Source organism: Naegleria gruberi, assembly GCF_000004985.1.
Source record: "Naegleria gruberi genomic scaffold NAEGRscaffold_32, whole genome shotgun sequence".
Taxonomy (NCBI): Eukaryota; Heterolobosea; class Eutetramitea; order Acrasida; family Naegleriidae; genus Naegleria; species Naegleria gruberi.
In genome coordinates, this window is record NW_003163295.1 from 75,670 (window position 1) to 97,865 (window position 22,196).

General features: G+C 34.5%; 8 protein-coding genes across 8 annotated transcripts; 4 read left to right on the forward strand and 4 right to left on the reverse strand.

Moving 5' to 3' along the window:
* Window positions 1-924: 924 nt before the first annotated feature.
* Window positions 925-1,972, reverse strand: NAEGRDRAFT_69011 (uncharacterized protein; the record flags this gene model as incomplete). The annotated part of the gene is made up of 3 exons (XM_002675725.1): window positions 925-1,257; window positions 1,312-1,849; window positions 1,938-1,972. The coding sequence occupies 3 exons, from the start codon at window positions 1,970-1,972 to the stop codon at window positions 925-927; spliced, it is 906 nt and encodes a 301-aa protein (XP_002675771.1).
* Window positions 1,973-2,165: 193 nt separating this feature from the next.
* Window positions 2,166-2,471, reverse strand: NAEGRDRAFT_69012 (uncharacterized protein; the record flags this gene model as incomplete). Its single annotated transcript, XM_002675726.1, has 1 exon — window positions 2,166-2,471. The coding sequence occupies one exon, from the start codon at window positions 2,469-2,471 to the stop codon at window positions 2,166-2,168; it is 306 nt and encodes a 101-aa protein (XP_002675772.1).
* A 332-nt stretch (window positions 2,472-2,803) lies between these two features.
* NAEGRDRAFT_69013 (uncharacterized protein) lies at window positions 2,804-4,411 on the reverse strand (the record flags this gene model as incomplete). Its single annotated transcript, XM_002675727.1, has 1 exon — window positions 2,804-4,411. The coding sequence occupies one exon, from the start codon at window positions 4,409-4,411 to the stop codon at window positions 2,804-2,806; it is 1,608 nt and encodes a 535-aa protein (XP_002675773.1).
* Window positions 4,412-6,452: 2,041 nt separating this feature from the next.
* On the forward strand, window positions 6,453-9,270 carry NAEGRDRAFT_58387 (uncharacterized protein). Its single transcript, XM_002675628.1, has one exon. It carries the CDS (start codon window positions 6,458-6,460, stop codon window positions 9,248-9,250), a length of 2,793 nt encoding a protein of 930 aa, XP_002675674.1. The 5' UTR covers window positions 6,453-6,457; the 3' UTR covers window positions 9,251-9,270.
* A 665-nt stretch (window positions 9,271-9,935) lies between these two features.
* On the forward strand, window positions 9,936-11,585 carry NAEGRDRAFT_55817 (Gamma-glutamyltranspeptidase; the record flags this gene model as incomplete). Its single annotated transcript, XM_002675629.1, has 2 exons — window positions 9,936-10,310; window positions 10,419-11,585. The coding sequence occupies 2 exons, from the start codon at window positions 9,936-9,938 to the stop codon at window positions 11,565-11,567; spliced, it is 1,524 nt and encodes a 507-aa protein (XP_002675675.1). The 3' UTR covers window positions 11,568-11,585.
* Window positions 11,586-12,134: 549 nt separating this feature from the next.
* NAEGRDRAFT_80184 (uncharacterized protein) lies at window positions 12,135-15,342 on the forward strand (the record flags this gene model as incomplete). Its single annotated transcript, XM_002675630.1, has 1 exon — window positions 12,135-15,342. The coding sequence occupies one exon, from the start codon at window positions 12,135-12,137 to the stop codon at window positions 13,809-13,811; it is 1,677 nt and encodes a 558-aa protein (XP_002675676.1). The 3' UTR covers window positions 13,812-15,342.
* A 1,824-nt stretch (window positions 15,343-17,166) lies between these two features.
* On the forward strand, window positions 17,167-18,202 carry NAEGRDRAFT_69018 (uncharacterized protein; the record flags this gene model as incomplete). The annotated part of the gene is made up of 3 exons (XM_002675631.1): window positions 17,167-17,914; window positions 17,964-17,983; window positions 18,023-18,202. The coding sequence occupies 3 exons, from the start codon at window positions 17,167-17,169 to the stop codon at window positions 18,200-18,202; spliced, it is 948 nt and encodes a 315-aa protein (XP_002675677.1).
* A 499-nt stretch (window positions 18,203-18,701) lies between these two features.
* On the reverse strand, window positions 18,702-20,618 carry NAEGRDRAFT_69019 (uncharacterized protein; the record flags this gene model as incomplete). The annotated part of the gene is made up of 1 exon (XM_002675728.1): window positions 18,702-20,618. The coding sequence occupies one exon, from the start codon at window positions 20,616-20,618 to the stop codon at window positions 18,702-18,704; it is 1,917 nt and encodes a 638-aa protein (XP_002675774.1).
* Between the last annotated feature and the right edge of the window lie 1,578 nt (window positions 20,619-22,196).

The following is a 22,196-nucleotide window of genomic DNA, read 5'->3' on the forward strand; positions in this document are numbered from 1 at the left end:
TGTTTCACACTCAGCAGCAGTACAACAACACAGAGCATTACAATAATTACAAACTAATCCACATTCAATATAGTAATTTCTCCAAGCATTTGGTCTGACCTTAATAACACGATGATTTGGACCATTCGATTGAGAAAGGGGTAAAGCTCCTCCACTTTCAGTCCAAACCTGAGTAATGAACCCCTTAGTATTTGAATCAGCTTTCAAAACTTGAGATTCCGACCATGAATGCATCTTTTTTCCAATACCCTTTCTTTGGAATTTTGGATGAACTGTTATAGCTTCACAAAAACCCAGCTCATCAAGAGGATATGAATATTCATGAGGTAAAAATTCCAAATAATAAATGTCACTATTTTTCCATTCATATTGTCAGGAATATTGTGGAAAATTCAAATCCTTACCTTGGTTGCCACATTTTAGGTGCATAGAAAATGTGAAATCCAACAGCTTGTCCATCAAATTCCTTCAATTCCTCTGTTTCATTTTCATTCCAATGATAAACAGCAACACACGATGTGACAATTCCCGATGGTGTTGTTGAATGAGCCAATTTATCAGGTAAATCCTCTTCAAATCCGAAACCAATTTTAAATAATTCATCAACTTTTGGAAAATGTTTTTCCTCTAACGCAACAATTTTAATTACTTCCATCCTTTGATATTATTTAAATTATTTCTTGTGTGAATGAAAATGCAATAGTGTGAGAATCCTCTTGTTAATATTTTTTTTGAAGATTCTCCCAAACTTTCAGTTTTTGGTAATTGTTAAAGCTCCCCACAGATTACAATTCCCATAAAATATTTTCAATATTTTAATTATCTTTTGAATTACTGTAAATTGGAGATTTAATTCGAATATTTGGTTTTGCAATTTAATTCTGAACTAATAAGATTGTCAATATACGATAGAGTACAATAAATTTATAGCTGTGAGAGATGGAGAGCTCCTTTGATTCCTGCATGTTCACCATAAACAGAAGGCTTAATAATATTCTTGATACTTTCATTATTTATCATAACGTGATATCCATTCAATAGTTGAACTGTCTTTTCTCTAATCTTATCAAAGAGGATGCTTCTATTCATGATACCACCACCCATGACAATAACTTGACATGAGGAAATTAAAATTAAATTGACACACAAGTGTGCAAGATAGTGAGCTTCAATGTCCCAAATTTCATCATCATCAGATATGCTCTTTACATCATGAATGGAAATATTTCTTCTCTTTACAATTGAAGGTGAAGCTGCCTGTTAGAGTTTTATCATAATTCAATATTCCAAATTCTAATATCACTAACTTACCATTCCTTCCAAGCATCCTTCAGTGTGGAATGTACAAAATCCCTTAAAACCAGTTTCCATATCTCTTGGATGAAGTGGTGTATAAATATGTCCTGCCTCTGGATGCATCAAACCACTCACTGTTGATCCATTAATTACCAATCCAACTCCAATTCCAGTACCAATTGTAACATATGCCAATGATTTAATTCCAGAACCTTTAACAAGTTGATATTCAGCCATAGCTGGTCCATTAACATCAGTATCAAATTGAACATGTTTAACTTGTGGAAATTCTCTCTTGAAATACTCGACAATATTAAAACTTCTCCATGAAACTTTTGGAGTGGAAGGTAAAATACATCCAACATTCACATCAATAGGTCCGAAATTTGCAATTCCAATTCTCTTGATAATTCCACCCAATTCTGATTCCTTTTTAATGAGAAATTGTTTAATTGGTTCCATTGTCTCGTCTACAGTTTTAGTTTCCGTAATAAAAACATTTTCCATTGCATGTTCAATATTTAATCCAATAGCAACCTTATATGAAGTACCTCTTTATATAACATTAGTATTCAAAGTAAATTAATTGATGATGATCAAGTTTACTGTAAATATTTAAAAATGATCAAAAGACAACAAACCCTCCTTCAATTCCTACAATCAATTCGTTAGACATTTTTTTGATTGTTGCAATGAAGATGATTATTCATCTATCAAAGCAAACAACCAAAAACATTCAAGTTATTATTATTATTATTATTGAAAATTGTTTATTTACACTCGGAAGCGAATTCTAAACGGATTATCATACAATAATCACAAAATGATCAAAGCCTTGGTTGTATTGATTGCAACAATGGAACCAAAATTTAATCCTTCAACAATTGAGCAATGACATCGTGAGTGGAGGATGAGTTAGCCATAGCTGGACATCTATTTTCCAAACCTTGAATGTGACCAACCTTTTCCTTCAAAGTCTTGAGGGTATGGATTTGAGTGAATGGACAACCGTGATTAGAGAATGCAGGACAGCCAGAGACAATTTGACCATGGTTTTCAATAAAGACCTTCTTTTCATCAGCAGTGAATGGGCATTCCTTAGCTTGTTCTTCTTCTGTTAATGAGAGGTGAGTCTTGAGTTTCAAAAGGACTTGTTCAATAGTTGGGGCAGACATTGTTAGTTGATGTGTTGTTGTTGTTTTTTTGTTGTTGGTGAAGATCTTGAGTGATGTAAGACGCGTTTTGAAGTGCTCTGAACAAAGACCAAAATAAAAAACAAATCACCGGATTGGTTGGAGCTTTACAACAAAAAAACCGACCAATCCGGAATTTTGTATTTTTTACAAGATTCTGAATGTGTTTTGGTCCAAATAGACTTTGGATATCTAGTTATGTTTGATAGTGTGTGAGTTGCATCTACAGTGAATTTGTAGATTCCAGCATTATGTAGTGTACGAATTGTTTTGAATCTGGATTTTTGATACAATGTATATTTTACAAAGATGTTTTATTCGAAAAATTCATCTTCATTCTGTAAGGAAAAGTTTTGGTACAGAGAACTATTATTGTTGTTATCCTCATCTGAAAAGATCTTGTCAAAATCTAGTTCGTCTGAATTATACTGGGATTGAGTTTGTTGGATTGTAGTATTGAGGGATTGATTTAAATTTTGTGGAGTAATTTCTCGGAACAGAGCTTCTAATGAAGGATCTTCAACTTCTCCAGATGAAATAATGACAGATTGATCACCTCCAACATTAGATGGTTTCTTGTTATCCTCTTCTTTTCTTCTCATTAGTTCCTCTTTTTCCTTTTCCCAAGCTTGCTTTTCAAGTTCAAAAATTTTTCTTTGTACGAAAATGTCCTGCTCAATCGGTATGTACCTATCTAGTTCTCTAAAGATAACATCATTAACATGTTTTTCAGCAATTTTTGCTTGTTTTGAAAACTTTTCTGCTACACTCTTAATTTTTTCATCCCAATTTGGATCTTTCTTAATGGAATAGTAAAATGCTTCTTTGAATGGTTCTAATCTTTTAATCGAATCGTCTATCGAACGGAAAGGTGTCTTGTAATCAGGATCGAGAGCTAATTTCTTTTTATCCTTTTGGGAATACATATCATGATTTTGATTAGCATTGTTCATAGTAACAAATGAATTTCCTGGTTGGTTTGGATTAAAACCCTCAATCTTAGTGCCCACAACAGGTTCAGTTTTAAAAGGAGGATGACGTACAGGGTTATTTACAGGGTTGTTTGCTAATATATTAATATTTGAAGACATATTCATAGTATTTGGTTGGGAGGATATTATTTGATTATTGGTTACAGGATTATTTAAATTTAGCATACCATTTGGCGTTATAGTTGAGTTACCATTTTGATGTATTAGATTTGGAGGAGGTGTAGAGGCACTAGATGTTGGAGTAGATCGTTGAATTGAAGATGCTGAAGGTTGATGAATATTTACATGAGTAGTTGTAGTATTATTATTGTTTGGTGTAACATTCATATTCATAGCACCTGTATTTGATCCTTGTAATAAAGTTTGAATCAAGTTTGGATTCATGATTATAGCTTGCAACATTTGTGGTGTAATATTCACTCCACTACTGTGCAATGCTTGAAGTAATTGAAAAATTTGAGGATTGTTCTGTAATTGGAAGAGTAAAGGCATGAGTGTAGGATTACCTTGACTTGCTTGCATTAAAGCCATCAGCATACTATTTGGATTTCCTGATTGTGGATTGGTATTAGTATTGGGGGTATTGTTAACAGAAGGAATAACATTAGATGTTGTTGTTGTTGTTGATGTGGAAGTAGGAGTAGAAGCTCTAACAAGTCCCATCACGCCATTATTACTGTTGTTATTAGCAGATGTAGAGGGTGTGTTAAAGTTTCCTGTCATATTATTTTGTCCTCCTTGAAATCCAGCTAAATTTGATGGATTAATTCCCATCATTCCATTGCCCATACCTCCACTACTATTACCTCCTTGTTGATTCAACAACATGAAAGGATTTATCATACCTCCCATTTGTTGTTGTTGTTGAAGAATTTGTTGTATTTGTAATTGACTTAGATTATTGTTGTTACCATTACCGTTTGGATTCATTTTTCATTGGATATTAGTAGTAGCTCGTATTGTTGTTGTTATTGTTGGAAATTAAAGATGATGATCAAAGTAAATAATGGTTATTGTTGGAATAAAAAACTAGTAATAAAAATAGTTATTGTATATAGAATAGGTGTAACAAAAACACTCTTTAGGAGAGTTGAGGACTGGTTCAATTGGTGTTAATGTTCAAACTCTTGTACTTTAGTGCCGATATTCTCTAAAAATAGGAATATTACTTTCACCCTTGTACGCGAAATAAAACTTAGGTTTAAATAGATTGAAGGAAAAGGTGCCGAGAAGTACTATCTAGTAACACTCAACATAAACCGCCAGATTAATAACAGTTATCAATCAACTTTTTAAATTGGTAACCACTCTTTTCTGACTCAAGATAATAAACTTGTTCACTATGTAAAAAAATCAGAGAAAAAAAGATCTATAAAACCAATTCCAATTATTATTTTCTGATGATGTTTTTAAAAACTTCCTTGCTGCCAAATAATAATGATGATGGCTATTCTCTTTGACAAAAAATTGGAGGGAAGATTATTTTTTGCTTGGCCGTTTTTTTTAAAATATTAATATTAAAAATTAAATTGCATTTGTATCAGAAGCACACAAGTTGCTCTGGCTTGTCTTATTTTTCATCACCCAACAAGATTTCATAAACAACTGTTTAATCATCTTCGGAAGAAAATCTCATTTCCTGAACCTGATACTACCTTGTAATAATGTCCAATTAGAGTTCTGTTCCTTGTTTGTTTTTTTTTGAGAGATGAACGTTTTCTCGTAATGAAAGCTAGATTTTGGAAAAAACGGACTGGTTTTGAATCCAAACAACAAGACAATCCGAGAGAAAAGTCCAATGCAATACCTACGGATGATTTTATGTGTATGCTTGGTGTTGTTTGTTCAAGATCGGTGATGTGTACCTTTGCTCTCCGCATGTAGTCGACGACGTTATGCAAATGTGAGACCTGAATGTTGTTGTTTCGACTTGTTGGTAATTAAAGCTGAGATTGATTAAGATTTCACCTAGAATGCAACATTAGAATTTGTGGAGTTAGATGCAGGTGAAAATCTTGGGTTCAATCTCAAAACTTTGACACATTGGCGAGGAGTGCTGTTAAGCAGAGACATAAAAACAAATTTTCAAACAGTAGACTGCACCCTTTGAAATGTACCCAGAAAATGCCAAATTCAAATTATATAACAAAATAGCATCAAAAAACATCAAAATGTTAAAGAAACAATGACCCCCTAAAATACACAAACCGAATCATTGGAGCTATTCACCATTTGCAAATCTGTAGACTAAAAAGCAACATTTCTATGTGAATAGAACTGGCATTTTTACATCTCCAACTGAGAAAAGAGTTAATTGGCGAATAATTGGTAAGGAAACAATAATCTTTTACAGATTCATTAAAGATCCAAAGAAAACAACCTTTCCTCAATAACAGTCGTTTCCCTTTTTACTGTTAGAATTGTCTAAAGCGAAATTAGATTCGAATCTCGAATAGAATGGCAAAGAAAATCTACAGAGGAAAAACTGAGCAAGGCTAAATGAAACCACAAAAAGTCTTCTTTTAAAAAAGGTACAAGACAAAACTAATCAATTAGTGAAACAACGCCCTATATTGGGCGAAATTAACGATTTGACTCGTTCCTGAAGCTGTCATTTTTGAAATCTGTAGATTGAGATGATAATTTTCGGCCCCTTAATTTCTATAGAAAGACTTCTCAATGCAAATCTGCTTGTAAGAAAATTGGCGTAATTTACAGAGATTGATATTTGTTGTCAGTTAACTGAATACAAATGCCTCATAAAGAGCAATATTTTTACCATTTGTAAATTCTGAGCACAGGGTAATTTTTTTAGCTTTGAGAAAGGCCAAGCTGTCATCCTTCAATAATCATTAAGTAGTTAATGAACCATCTTCAAGAAGCAATTAACACTTTAATACTGTGCGATAGGCTTCGTTGTTACCATTTCAAAATAAACCGAAGCCTCTGAACCAACAAAACAACAGGTAAAAAAATATGTCTCTAAAGGAACCAATGACTTCTTGCGTTCCTGATGCTCTCCAAAGTGTATTGCCGTCATCTCATCAACACAAAGCTGGTGATGGTATGATTTGTAATAGGAATGATATTGTTCCAAATTTCAATCATGTTCTTCAACAGGGAACAAGAACATGTGGCCAAATTTCTATCATAGACAACAGTAAAAATTCAAACAAACATTTAAGTGAAGAGTTCCTACAACAACATCCAAAGTCCTTGTTTGGCATACATGCCAATAGTAATTTTCTTTACTGTCATAATCAATTTGATGATGGTGCCAAAGAAATTACTTGTAACAATATGTTCAATAGACCAAACACATGTACAGAGACCCAAATAAGACAATCAATAATCTCGAAGGAAATGGAGATGCATGACAACACAATGGACACTGCTCTTCCTCCATTACGATTTAACATAACTGACCTTAATGAATCAAATTCACCACATTTGTCGAGATGCAGCCTACAGCAAAAAATTGAAGTATCCTTCACAAGTCAAAAGTTGAAAGATGAATCAAGAAGATCACCACCAACCTCACAAGGTGCATCATCATGCATAACTAGGAATAATAGAGAACCAAATGCAAACTCTGACCTTGCATCTTTAAATATGGAAAGTTCAAACTACAGACCCCTACCTTACGAATATGTTCCATCTGTACAGTCAAGCCTTAAATCAGAACCGCTAACAACCAAACATAACATTTACAGAGGAGGAAAAACAAATCTGTCACCACCTGATTTAGGTATCACGACTAACAATGATACAACGCTCAATTCTCTAAGGTCGCCTCCCCAACGCCAACAACAACAAGACCAGCACCAAGAGCAAAATCATTCTTTGGGAACTCGGGATGATCAGCAAGTAGTCAACGACACAAACAGAACCACCAAATATTCATTTCAACAAATGCAAAAACAACCACCTCTGGTAGAGATGAATCCTGTCGCTAGTGGTGGATCTTTTGCAACTAAGCAGCTTAGTACTCCTCCTACTCGTAACAACAACAACAATACAAGTACTCATAGTATGATGAGTCAGAGTAGTTGTACTCCAATTGCTTCTTCAAATCCTCTCTATTCATATAATCATCAACAATCCGCATCTCTTAATAACACTTGCCCACCACCTGCTAATTCATCAGCTCATAATCCTCCTTACAGCAATAATAATTTGCTCATGGTATCACAACCACACCATAATTCCTACAGAAATCTTCCTTCAACAATATCACGTGCTTCAACAGCAACAGGATCAACACTCAGAGATCATGATACAGTGATACAAAGTTCAGCCTCTTCCCTACTACTCCTATCAGAACAAAAACAACCATCTTATATTGGTGGTGGTTTGATAGCTAATGATTCCGCTAGAAGTTTAGAAGCTGTTGCTGCTGTTCCTGTTGCCCAGGGCTGTACTAGTGAGAGAATCCCTACAACCCAATCATCCTTGCATTATTCATCCATTCCACACTCTTCCTCTTCTTTACTGGGCAAAAAGCAAAGAATGACTTCAACAATAACTGCGAGTACTAATATTCCTCAATCATCTTTGAACGCTCCTCAACAACCAACTAATCCTCTCTCCAATAATAATTCAATCAAACCTCACCAAACAACTAATATTAAGTTTCATCTCCTTGATGATCCAAATCTTAAACAAGATGAGCATAGAAGCAATTTTGTAAGAATTGATGAGGAACAGATACGAAAAGTATTCCATCTTACTCAGAGACAAGCAGCTGCTTTTTTAGGAGTTAGTTTATCTACACTCAAAAGACGATTCTATGAAATGAGAGAAAGTTTAGGAATGGATAAGTGGCCTACTACAGCAAATGGTACTACAACAATACCAGCAACACAAACTAGTGCATGTGTTGTTGGCCCAACCAATTCATCTTCGAGTAATTTGAGTAACAACAATGCAACTTCAAGAAATAATAAGGGGTCTAGAAAGAATTCTCTTCAATCTGATCAAACTTTGAATATTCCAACAACTCCTCTTACGAATTTGAATGATAATCATTCCTCCTATCATATTGATCCATATAACAATGCTTCCTCCCGTAGAACATCAGTAACTTCTCAAGACGAGTTTACTTATCAAAAAATTGGAACACCACATAATGGAAATTCCTCAATAATGAATCAAAATAATCATTCTTCGTATTTACCTCAATCAACAAATAATCTCCCTGCTGTAAATATTTCACTTCCTCCAATAGTTACTTCCCCTTATTCTAACCCAACTTCAAAACCCCAACTTCCAAACAATGATAGTCTCGACAATTTTCTTTCTAGGTATGCTCCTAAATCTTTCGATGATATTGCCCAAGATTCTGACAAGTGCCTTCCAGTTTCAACCACTTTAAAGAGAAGAACCAATGTTTTTGGGCAAGGTCATGATCCAATTCTTATTGCTAAAATGTTTTCTGAAGAGACAACAACTAGTAATTCAAGAAAAAGATCCTATCCAAATATTTCTACAATTGAAAATAAGGAATTTGAGAAGGACAGTTACTCATCTCAATTACCAAGACATTCCAGTTTCAGTAGTCAAGGAAGTATGGATGGCTCATTTGAACCACCAAGAAAAGTCAACAAGGCATTCCCAATTAATAAGAGAGGAAGCACAGACGAAAATGCAGAACCAAAAACAAATAATCCATCCAACATGAGTTTTATCCTCAATGAAGGAGTTAAGGACCCAACTCATCTTGATAAGGAAGAATGGAATACACTAATGGAAGCATTTAAAAAACAATAAAGCATAATACGCTTTAATATATTTTGTTTTAATTCTTGTAATGATTCATTACAAAAAACAACACTCTTCAAAACCTACCTTTATTGAGGCGAAATTGTGGTATTACCCTGATTTGTAACTTTCATTTGAAGATGAAATTACCGTTTATCGGCGCCTTCAACAAAAATCAATAGCCAAAAAAAAACGTTACCTACAAGCAAAAAGACTCTCACAGTTGTAGACAACACGTTAAAGATTCTTTTTCATGTCATCAACAATGAACAACAGCAACAGGGAGGAGGTAACGCCTCTGATACAGAACACTACTAGTGTAGTATCATCAACATCGATAAATAATGGCAATTATCAACAACAAGACACAACACTGATTAGGAGGAATGTATCTCCTTCTACATTAAAAAGAGCTGATATTGGAAAAGACTATTATACAGACAATCATAGTAATCGCTCTAGCTCTAGTGATTTATCTAACCTCGAGAAACAACCAATTTACAAAGCTAAAGGAACTAAAAAACAAAAATTTCTATTCCATTTCTTTAATATTTCATGCCCACTTTTCATTGTAGTACTGGTTGCTTTAGGACTGGGAGTGGGATTGATTTTTATACTGTCGAGGACACAAACTGAAGTACAACCAACTGGTACTAGGGCCGCTGTGGCAAGTGATAGTACGATTTGTTCCGAAATGGGATTGAAAGTCATAAAGGAAAAGAAAGGAAATGCTGTTGATGCAGCCATTGTAGTTGCTTTATGTTTGGGTGTCACTAGACCATTTGCTAGTGGAATAGGTGGAGGTGGATTTATTACTATTTTCATGAATGAAACAAAGACTGTGGATTTTATTAATTCAAGAGAAACTGCTCCTAGTGCTGCCAGTCAGGATATGTATGAAAATAATTATGATGAAAGCGTATTTGGTGGAAAGTCCATTGCTGTTTATGGAGAAATTAGAGGATTACATACAGCTCACAAACTCTATGGTAAATTACCTTGGAAGGAGTTATTCACTGATGTTATCAATATTGCCAGAAATGGTTGGATTGTTGAGCCGTTGTTGGCTGTGCGATTATCACAGGATGATATTCTTAAATTCCCAACATTGGTACAATTTACAACCATTGGTTCTGATGGAAAGAGAAGAGTTTATCATGAAGGTGAATTAATTAAGAGAACTGATTTGGCAAATACTTTGGAGAAAATTGCTTCAGATGGTCCAAACATTCTCTATGAAGGTCCAATTGCTCAAAAGATTGTAGAAGAAATACAACAACAAGGTGGCATTATTACATTGGATGATTTGAAGAACTATCAACCTGAAAGACCTTTCTATGATGAAAATCCAATTATTTCTCAAAAAGACATGACATTGGAATTGAATGATTTTAAGGTGATTTTACCTCCACCACCATCTGCTGGACCTGTTATCAAGTTTATTTTGAGTATTTTGAATAATTTCAAGATTGGTGATAATTCACCAATGGGTCTTAACTATCACTATATTTTGGAAGCTTTGAAATTTGGATTTGGACATAGATCCAATCTAGGAGATGTTAATTTCTTACCTAAGGAAAATGTTACAAAATATATCATTAATCAATTACTAAGTGATAGTTATGCCTCTAGTATTGCATCTGAGAGGGTTTCTCCATCAAGAACATTCCCATGGTCACATTATTATTCAGATAATTATGCACCTGTTAAGGATAAGGGTACATCCCATTTCTCTGTTATTGATGAAGATGGAAACTCTGTTGCCATGACCACTACAGTCAACCATAACTTTGGAAGTAAGGTTGCTAGTGCATCAACAGGTATTGTCTTTAATAACCAAATGAATGATTTCACAGTAGATCTTCACAAACCAAATCAATTCGGATTACCACCATCTGCAGCTAATGTTATTGCTCCAGGCAAACGACCATTGAGCTCAATGTCACCTGCTATTTTCCTTGATAAGAGTGGAAATAGGGTCAAGTATATTATTGGAGCTTCAGGAGGACCAACAATTATCAGTGCAATTATTGAAGTTTTTTATTCAATTGAAAAGTTTAAAGTCCAACCAAATCTCGCAGTTGCACTTCCAAGACTTCATGCTCAACCTGGTTCAGATGTAGTCAAAATGGAAGAGGGTTTCAATAGACAAGTTATCACTGCTCTACAAGAAAAGGGACATACCTTTGAACCTGTTCAAATTCTTCCAGATGGCCATACTATAGGATGCTGTCAAGTCATTCAAGTTAGCAGCACTGAAAATGACCAAAATCTTTTCCTTCCTGGAACAGATCCAAGAAAATTAGGTAGTCCCGCTTGCTTTTAATAAATACCTTTTAAGGTGTATAGGATTCTTTATAATTTCTCATCTGGTCAGAGATTCCTCAATTGCACATTTGCAACACTCTTGTATTAGAAAGGAGAATATTGAATAAGGATGTTGTCGTTGTTTTCATTGAGATAGAGATTAGAATTTTATTTGTGAATGTAAAACAAGGTAATTTTAGAGTCAATAAGGATGAGTTGAAAGAGATAGAGCTACTATGCGATTGTATCTTGATTTTCATGGATCCTGATGGTTTATGAAAAAACCGAACTGGTATTTTGAAAATTGACCAAATTCGAATGCATATCCCAAAACACATTATCTTTCGACATTAATGGTCCATTACATCAATTCAATAAATACGAATCAAAGTCTCGCTTTAAATTGTACTATCACAATCCATCAAAATGTGTGTTTTTTTAACGCGACACGAATTGGATCCCTACATGTAATTCCATCTCTTCACTGGTTTAGATACCATTCAATTACGATTTTTGTGAGCCCACACCACTTGTTTCTATTGAGTTTTTTACCTTGTACAGTCGAAAAAAACACCACAACACAATAATGTTCCAATCTCAAATACCTTCTCAACAACTCTCAGCGATATGTATGAGAGAACAACAATCTCAACAGCCACAACAACATTATCCTAGAGATGCATTAGAACTAAATCAACGATTCAAGGATCATCAACAATTTAAAGGTGATCATCCTTTTCATCACAAAGAGCTAGATTCATTAATTTATCAACAACCTCAACAATACAATAAGGAAGATTTTGCTTTTCAAAACTCAGAAAACACTACAGCTCCATTAAATGTGATGGCAGTAATTTCAACAAGTTCCTCAATAGAACCAAGGTTAAGACTGGACATGTACAACAATGCATCTGGCCATTCCTCCTCGCAAGCGGCCACAGATTCAATCAAAATGGAAACAAAACAAGAGCTACCCATGCAGATGCTCAATAAGGATAACAAAAATTCTCTCATAACCATGAGCACAACTCCCCATACTAATATTAACAGCAATAACCAACATGCAACTAATTTATTTCAACATCATGTGAACATGCAGAATAATAACCATTCAGCTTCACCTATGAACCATCACCATTCTACAGATTCGATATCCTCACTCAATCATAATACTACAACATGTAAACAAAATTCTCAAAATTCCTCATGTCACATCCAACCATCCACTCAACAACAACCCTTCTTCCACAATTCACAGCCAATTAATCAAGAGACGCAACCACAACAAAACACAGTTCAAGACAATTCAAAAAATAGGCCACAAAGGAGAAATAGTAACAGCTCCTGTTCTCCAAAGAAACGAACCACATTTGGGATGTCTAATCATTATCAACAACAACATGTTGGTGGCACATCAGTAAGAGGTGATGGTGGCCAACAATCTTACATGCCATTTAATGCTTCTCCATCCAAATATAATAACAATTTAAACACATCTACATGTGGTGAAATAATATCGAATAGCAATGGAACCACTTCTGAATATCATCAATTTATGAACAATAATTATTCATTGCAACAACGAATTGAAACATCATCTCGATCAACAACTTCCCTACAAAATGTTTCTCCAATGCATGCTCAAAAGTCCGTGCAAGTTTCACCACCTCCATCTTCAAACAACAGCACCACCACATTCAACATTCAACAGGAAAAGATTAAAAAACCAAGAAAAACCATCAAGAGAAAGTATCAATTCAAGAATGTCAAGTCAGGAGAGAATGTTAGATCTAATTCCTCAAGTCCATCTTCTCCATCCTCCTCTCAGAATCAACATTCTAATGATTCTAAATGTAATTCCATTGAGACTGTATCCTATTATACAACTACAGATGGAAAGGAATTGGATTTAACTGGCTATTATCAACATCAATTACAGTATACAACTTTTGATTTCTATAATAATTCATCAGTATCAATTGTAAAGGCAAATCCAACCTTTGATGTAAAGAGTTTCAAGAGGAGTGTTGATTCAATTTCAAAGGATGAATTACTCAGAGTTTTACATTTAACTCAACAACAGGCGAGTACAATATTGGGCTGCAGTGTTTCAACCATTAAAAGAAGATTTTATGGTTTGAGAAACGAGTTGGGTTTAACCAAGTGGCCAAATAATTACTTTGAATATAGTCATATGAAATTGTTTGAGGAGATTTATCCACTTTCCTTAAACTTTATTTTGAATAAGGGTGAGAGCAGATAGCATGCTTTGCATGTGTTGAATATTCAGATGTTAGTTTCGTTAACATCCATGCGTTACCTGAGCATGCATGATCATTATGCATGAGAACGACGTTGTATAGTGAATCTAAGATGCATGAGATACTTGCATCATGTATGCAGGCTGAATCTCAAAATTAAGTTGGTTTGATTCTCATACTATAGGTCAGAGATATTCCAAAAAAAAAGAGTTCATTAAAGCCGTAATTTTCTAGAAATCGAAAAACCACATGTGGTTTTATACAATGAGCATGTCACCTGCTTATGGATAAATACTTGTCTTCAATACGAGTGAATCCTGCTTGTAAAGAAAAACTAATACCACTTCGGCATCAAGTGACTTTTTGATATTCATCCAGCACCAGGAAAGACTAAGAACCTTACAGATACAAATCACATATTCATTTACTCATATCAATGGAAATATCATCAGTGAGGGTTTGGGTGCTGTGTGTAGAGATAGATGAAATACTCTCTCTTATCTTTTTGATAGCAAAGTCTAGTAAACCAACGATTGGAAAATCAAGCCATATTTTCTCATCATTATTCATTTCGTTTGTCCATAGAATCAATCTTTGAAGGAGGAATGATTTTTCTTCACTAGAAATTTGGGATGGATTAGTAAGGCATTTGGAGAGCTCTTGCCTTAGTTCTATCCTCTCTTTATCACATGGTTCAATATAGATTGGTAAAGTGAGCATTGAGACAGACTCTCTAAATTGGTTTCCTAATTCAAAGTGTTGGACATAGTACCTTCTTGGTGAGTTAGAATCAATGGCCCAGTAAAGGGTATGCGTTCCCTCTAAGCCTTTGAGCTCAAAATTACCCATATTATCAAAGTGAATCTGTCCATCTTGGACTAGTTCTTTAAATTGCTCTAGTTCGTCTTTGAAAGTCGTAATAAAAGGAGTATCTTTAGGCAGACTATTGGTAGATGAAAGAGCTGTGGCGCGGTGCTTAATAAAACTTTGGACATCTGAACTGACATATACTCTACCACCATGTGATTTGCTTTCAGTTCTTGCAGCTTGGTTGACTGCAGTGCCAAAGTAATCATATCTCTTGGTGGTTGGGTCAAATTGGGATTCAATTTCTTTTCCAAAGTGAACGCCCATTTTAACTCTTGGTCCTTTGTAAATAATTTCATTATTCCACTTGACTTCTTTCATGTCTGGAAATTCCAACATTTCAGGTGTCCAATGTCCTTTCAATAAGCCGTTTTGAATAGCAAAACAGCAACCTAGTGCTTCTATTGGATCATTGAATGCGATCATAAAACTGTCTGATTGGGTTTTCACTTCATATCCTTTAAACTTTCGAATATTTTCTCGCACTATTCTATGGTGAATGGCCAATACTTTCTTCATCAAATCTGAATCTAAAGTCCACATTAAGGATGAATTTTGTATGTGAGTGAAAACAATGCAAATAGGAGCTACTTTTGGAGCTAGACGATTTTCTCTCTTTCTAATCGAATTCTTTCTAACAACCCATCCAATCAAGAACACAAAAATTCCAACCAATAATATTGCAATAGTAAAACTGACAACACTGATGGAAATAATGAATTCGTTTCTCTTCTCAATTGGTAATACAGGCTCAGCAGTCCAAGCTTTCCACTTGGCTGTATTGTTTGGGTTTGATAACCACTTACAAGCAGCATCTTCTAAAGTCATTGAATTGTAAGCAACATATCCCATCATGGTTACTTGATCTCTACCTCTATAATTCAAATTTTTAAGAAAGTTTTGAACACTTGAAGAGAGAGAAGAGACAGCACTCGTTTGGAGCTTACTATATGTTGACAAAGGGTAATCACAATCAACCAATCCATTGGCAATATTGTGAGCTGTATGACAGCTATCAGTAAATTGAGGAAGATAGATTCTAGATGGTGGATTAGGTCTACTGAATAATTGATGTGGAAACCAAAAATATGAAACCATCTCTTTTCGTTGTTGTTGAGCGTTTTGTAAATTTTCAATGAGATAGGTTTCAGTATCATTATCAGGTGCATATTCCAACTGCAAATTCAACTTTAAATTCTTGATAATCTGATCATCATAATTCACCCAAGTTTTAGAGCCACTGACCATTCTTGTCATGTTTGAAAGTCTAAAGTATCTGTAGTTATTTTGAACTGCATCCTTCATGAAATTTGGAATGAAAAACCCAATTTGGCCACTCGGACCCAAATCGCCAATGTCTGTAATATGTTTACCATTAACCACATATTTTCTAAGATGAAAAGATTACTTGTTAGAAAGATCAGCGCATGCACTTACTTGTAATTTTCAAAGTTAGATAATTTCCAGTATTCTAACAACGCAATTGGACGTGTGGCTCCTTCCTTTTCCATAAGTTCCAAAGAATCCACAATATTTAGTTTTAAAATATCAACGCAAACTCCTAATTTTTCCTCGAGTATTATTGTTGCAAGAGCATTATTCATCGAGCTCGCCAGCCAATTATTTTCAATAAGAGTTATTCTTGGTGAAAAAGAGGAACAGTGGCTTGAAGATGCATCTTCAGGTAGACAACTGGCAACTGTTTTTCTAGTCGACGAAATATGTTGATACTGATGGGTTTGCATGTTTTCCAATGGCGATCCACTCACAAAATAATAAGTTTCGTAATCGTGATTGTCAAGCTTATCAGCACCAATAAACATGCTAATAACAAATACAAAAAGTATTAATTTTGTGATAATGGATAATCTGGACCGTTTCCAATAATGTAATCCAACAAAACTACTACTACTAATATTCCTCGTAATCATAATATTCAATATAAAATAGCAAATCCACCACATAATTCTCGAATCAAACATGATAAAATCACAATATGAAATTTCATCCATTTGTATTTCAAACTTTCTTTGATTAATCGTGTATTCATCATCTCCTACTTCTTGTTCATTCCGTCTTCCCTCCAGAAGCAGCATTAATACGTTGTTGTTGCCAGCACAAGTTGTATCGGAAAGAACATGTTTGCCCATTTTTTTTCGTTCTCTCGTCATGTAAGATCGTGATGCCTAGCCTTATCTTCTTTTTTATACCAAATCCAGCTTGCGCGCCAAAGATTCTCTCATTACAGCGAATTTAGAGAGTTTCATTAAGGAAATGATGCAATAGAATATTGTGTTATTTATTTGTAATGGATTATATTCTATCATCTCCCAGTGCAGTTCTTCGACATTTCGTTTATATTGAATTGAAAGAAGTATTTATGCTTGAAGTATAGATAACTTACAATTTTGTAACTTTTAAATTCTGAATGAGTTGAGTAATGTTGTGATCGAAAATGAACTTTTTTTCTAAAAATAAAAATATAAAAAAATGGCATCAAAATCATCAAAAGAAACAAGAGGTTCCCATGTTGATGCAATCAGAGAAGAATTAGAACAAGGCAAGGGACGTGATAATTTGATCGGTAAAGAATTTATTAAAAATAATAACAGAAATTATTTGGAATCTGGGTTAAAAACAAATATTAGACCCTTGACAGAAAGTGATGATTATGAAATTTATTTTAGCGGCAAATCAACGAATGGCGCATTATTGACAGGATCAACGGAACCAAAGCAATTGGATGGGTTTGAAAAGTTTACAAAATATGATAGTGATAATGCAAAGAAATTATCAATCCCGAAAGATCAAGCTTTGAAATTTATTGATATTGGACTACAATTTACAGTGATAATGACAACTAGGAATGAAGCTTTTTTATATGGAGACTTTGTATATGGATCAAGTTCGGCTTCTATTAATCCTCTTGGAAGGCAATTATCAATTCTAATGACGCTCACACCAGAAGTTAAACTTAATTATTTCCCTGATGAACCTGTTGCCATGTTGTGTGGAGAACAATTTGTTGCAGTATTGGATAGCTGTAATAGATTGTGGTATTGTGGTATTGAAAAGTTTGGAACTGCTAATAGTAGTTGTACTTATGATTTTGTGGAAATTGGATTGAAAAAATATTTGGAGACTGAATTTGTTGATGAACCTACACATATCACTCACTTTAGAGTTGGAGGAAGACACTTGTGTTTTTGTATTAATAATAGGACTATTATTTCAACAGGTAAGTGACAATTCTTTCCATTTCATTCGAATACTCATATTATTCAAAGGTGCAAACTATTATGGACAGGTAGGTCATTAGCTTTAAATTAAATACTCAATCCAAAAGTTGGGAATTATAAACACACCAGATTTGACACCACCAGTTCCCCCAAGTACTGTACTGACTGTTGCTAGTACACTTTCTCGCTATACATTCGTTAAAACTTGGAATGCAGATGGAAAGTATAGAGTAAGAGACGTTGCTTGTTCTGGAAATATGACAGCTATTCTAACAGGTAAGCTCTAATCATAACACCCAAATTTTAACATTAATTATTAGAATGTGGAAAATTATTTAAAACCTCTAATGCAGCTATTGCATCTGAGTCAATTGAATCAGTTGTTCTGGATGGATTTTCACTTACTACCATCTCTGGTAATTGGACTCATATTCTGGCACATACAAGCAAAAACCAAATGATGGGCGTTACGGATAATCATGTTACTGAATTCTTTAGCGAATCTCCTCTAAAGAATTGTGATAATTTACACATCTCAACAGGAACCAATTCTAACAATACCTATTTTATTTACTCAAATAATGAATTATATGAACCACATAATCCAAAGGCAGTTCTCAAATCTTCCCTACCAATAGTTGTTTGTAAATTGACCTCTGAAGCAACTATGGTTTTATGTATGAATTTTAAGAGCAACAAGTCAATTCTTGCAATGAAACGAAACCTTCTCCAATGTACAGTATCACAAGGGCTATCAGATGTTCTAATCAATGCCCAACAATAAATTTATGCTCCAGATTGAATCAATTCTTCAGGGCATGACATTACTGCGATAGAACTAGAAGAAGAAAGCGACTCTTTTCTACAGGGTTGAGCGACACTATTTCGTCTTTTCCTGTTATCTGGACGGATAATTGTATCTTCATATGCATATTCTTTGTTATCTGAAACAATGTTATCCATTTCAGCAGGAAGATAATGAGAGATGACAATTGGTATGAGATGCTTCAATTCCAATTCAGTCCATGCATCCTTTTCTTCTTCGGTATCATTATTCCACAATACAAGCCTATGCAGAAGTTTACTCTTCTCATTTTCATTCCATTTCGATGGATCACTTATACATGATGCACACGATTGTTTCAATTCCATTCGTTCCTTATCAATTTTCTCTCTCAACAATGGAACTGATAATCCAGAGTCAATTCTAACATGAGGCAACAATTCGAATTGTTGAATGTAGGAAGTTCGAGGGGAAGTTGTATCCATAATCCAAAACAAAGTGTGATTACCTTCCAATCCTTTCAAAATAAAGTTTCCCATATTTTCGAATTGGATTTTTCCAGAGTAAAGCAATTGTTTGAATTGAAAGATTGGATCCTTATGAATGGGAAACCCCTTATCCATGCAAATATTGCAACGAGAAGCTCCTCCCATTTGATGCTTTAGGTGGTCGTGAATATTTGAGCAAATGTAAATTCTTCCTCCTTGAGCTTGATTTTCAGTTCTAGATGCTTGGTTGACCGTCGTGCCAAAGTAATCATATCTCTTGGTGGTTGGATCAAAATGAGCTTCCACTTCACTGCCATAATGAAGGCCCATTCTAACTCTTGGTCCTTTGTAAATAATTTCATTATTCCACTTGACTTCTTTCATGTCTGGAAATTCCAACATTTCAGGTGTCCAATTTCCTTTCAACAAATCATTCTGAATAGCAAAACAACAACCAATTGCTTCTATTGGGTCACTGAAGGCAATCATAAAGCTGTCTGATTGAGTTTTCACTTCATATCCTTTAAACTTTCGAATATTGTCTCGAACAATTTTGTGATGAATGGTAACAACTTTCTTCATCAAATCTGAATCCAAAGTCCACAACAGTGAAGCATTCTGAATATGAGTGAAAACAATGCAAATAGGTGGTGCTTTTGGGGCCAATCTATTTTCTCTCTTTCTAATCGAATTCTTTCGAATGCAAAATCCACAGCAAAAAACACAAAAACCAATTAGTATAATAGCAAGTGTAAACCCCACAACAGTCATTGAAATAATAAAGGCATTACTCTTCTCCGGTTGAAAAGGTGGCTCTGAAATCCAACTCTTCCATCTCTCTGTATTATTGCCTTTCAAAATCCAAGTACAGGCAGCATCCTCTTTCGACATTTTATCATACGAAACTAAGCCTAACAGTTCAATCTGGTCAGCATTCGTCAGTTTCATCCTTTCCAAAAAGTTTTGCACTTTTTCAGGAAAACTCAACACTGCCCTAGTTTGCAGTTTACTGTAAGTAGTCATGGCAAAATCACAATCCACCAAATTATTCTCCACATTGTGAGGTGATACACATTCTGCAGTAAATGGTGGAAGTGTCACACGTTGTGGAGCATTAGGTCTACTGAATAATTGATGAGGTGTGAAAAAGTAGGAAACCAGCTGCTTTCTCTCCCGTTCTGCATTTCTCAACTCTTGAATCAGAAACTTCTCAGTGTAATTCTGAGGAGGATATTCCAAAACGAGATTCAATTTCAGATTTTTAATAACCTGCTCATCAAAGTTGACCCAAGTTTTTGCTCCACTAATGTAACGTGTAGCATTCACTGTACGATAGTATCGATAATTCAAGCTCAGTGGATTATCTATAGCCATCCAATTAGGAATATACCATCCAACTTGTCCTAATGGACCTAAATCTCCAATATCCATTACATTTCGTCCATTTAACACATACTTTCTAAAACATTTCAATAAGAAACATTCAATTATTATTCCACCATTCCAGAAAACAATCCAAAAATCAATCACAGTTTAATTATTTATCAAGTAAAAATTGAGATTTCTTACCTGTAAACATCCAAATGATTTAACTTCCAAAATTCTAACAAGACGTAGGGAACCTCATCTCCTCTACTCTCCATCACTCTAAGAGATTCATCCACGCCATATTCCTCAACATCGACACATACTCCAAGTACTTCCTCGAGGAAAACTTTTGCTATTTGAATGTTCATCGTTGTTGCTAACCAATTATATTGGATTAGTTTAATTCTGGGCGAAAGTGGTGTGCATGCAGTTCCTGAGGCGGTATGAAGTGAAGGAAGGCATGATGATGATGTTGAATATGATGTTGGTGAAACATGTTGTTGGTTTGATGGTTTAGAATGTGCAAACAAGATGACTAAACACAAGACTAAACTCAATCGAAAGAAGTAACGAAATAGAAGGGAATAATTGCGTCGCCGTTTCTTCATTGTTTCTTTTCTCAAAAACCACACAAACAACCAATACAGTACCAACTCCAGTTTGGATTCGTTCAGTTTCCCTTTATCTATATTAGGACATGAGACATATAAATATTGAGGACCAAGTTTCCTCCACATGTTGAGAGATTCTATCCCGCATGTTGGGATCCATGTCTTCTCATTTCGTACAAAATTATTAAGGCCTACGACGTTTAGTGATTGCTTGTTCTGTACAGTTTCATTTGAGGAAATAGATATTGATAAAAAAGATGAGAAGGATAGTAATTGATCACAAGATAATAGTTTCATTTGTGCAAGTGATGATAAAGGTAATTACTAGAGCTGGTTTCGGATTGGTTGGTTTCGAATAATATTGGTTAACAGATGTAAGTTGATGATGATAAAATAACCTGTGTGCTATCATGTTATCTGGTTTCGGCAGTTTTTTAAATGATTATTGTGTTCTATCTTTCTAATAATTATTGTGATCAATTTCGAATACACATGTATTATCAGAAACGTACGTTACTATTTTGAACTCTCTACGAAAGTAATAGGCAGTTAATGGCAAGACATTATGACAATCATTTGATTGAAAAAGCAAGAATAGTTTCAGTTTCCAATAATGAAATCTGCAAATCGTACAAGTTCATTCTCTCTGATTTTCAAAAGACCTTTTCAATAATCAAATCTTCCAAAATCAACACGTTCCCCTTACAACCCGAACCATTAAGCTTTTCAAGTTTTTTATCCATACTTTCGAATTTTCTTTCGAATTTAATTTCTTATTAAGAAGCACAAGAGACCATTGTATTTTTCCAAAACAACACTTTAAATAAAACTTTTCTTTTTCACTTTTGGCTATTGGGAGTAATTTCACAAACCACTCTCTATTTGTCGATTTACAACAATATCCAAAATTCTCATCCAACACTATTAATATTTTTTTACAAACACTTGAAAAAATGTTTGAAAAAATGTTATGAAAATTTTCTCAAATCTCTTTCGATTGATTTAGTAATTAATTGTTAAATTTATTGAA

Bases quoted from the DNA above. Each gene is read 5' to 3' on its own strand.
- NAEGRDRAFT_58387 (XM_002675628.1), top strand. From the start codon at position 6,458: ATGTCTCTAAAGGAACCAATGACTTCTTGCGTTCCTGATGCTCTCCAA.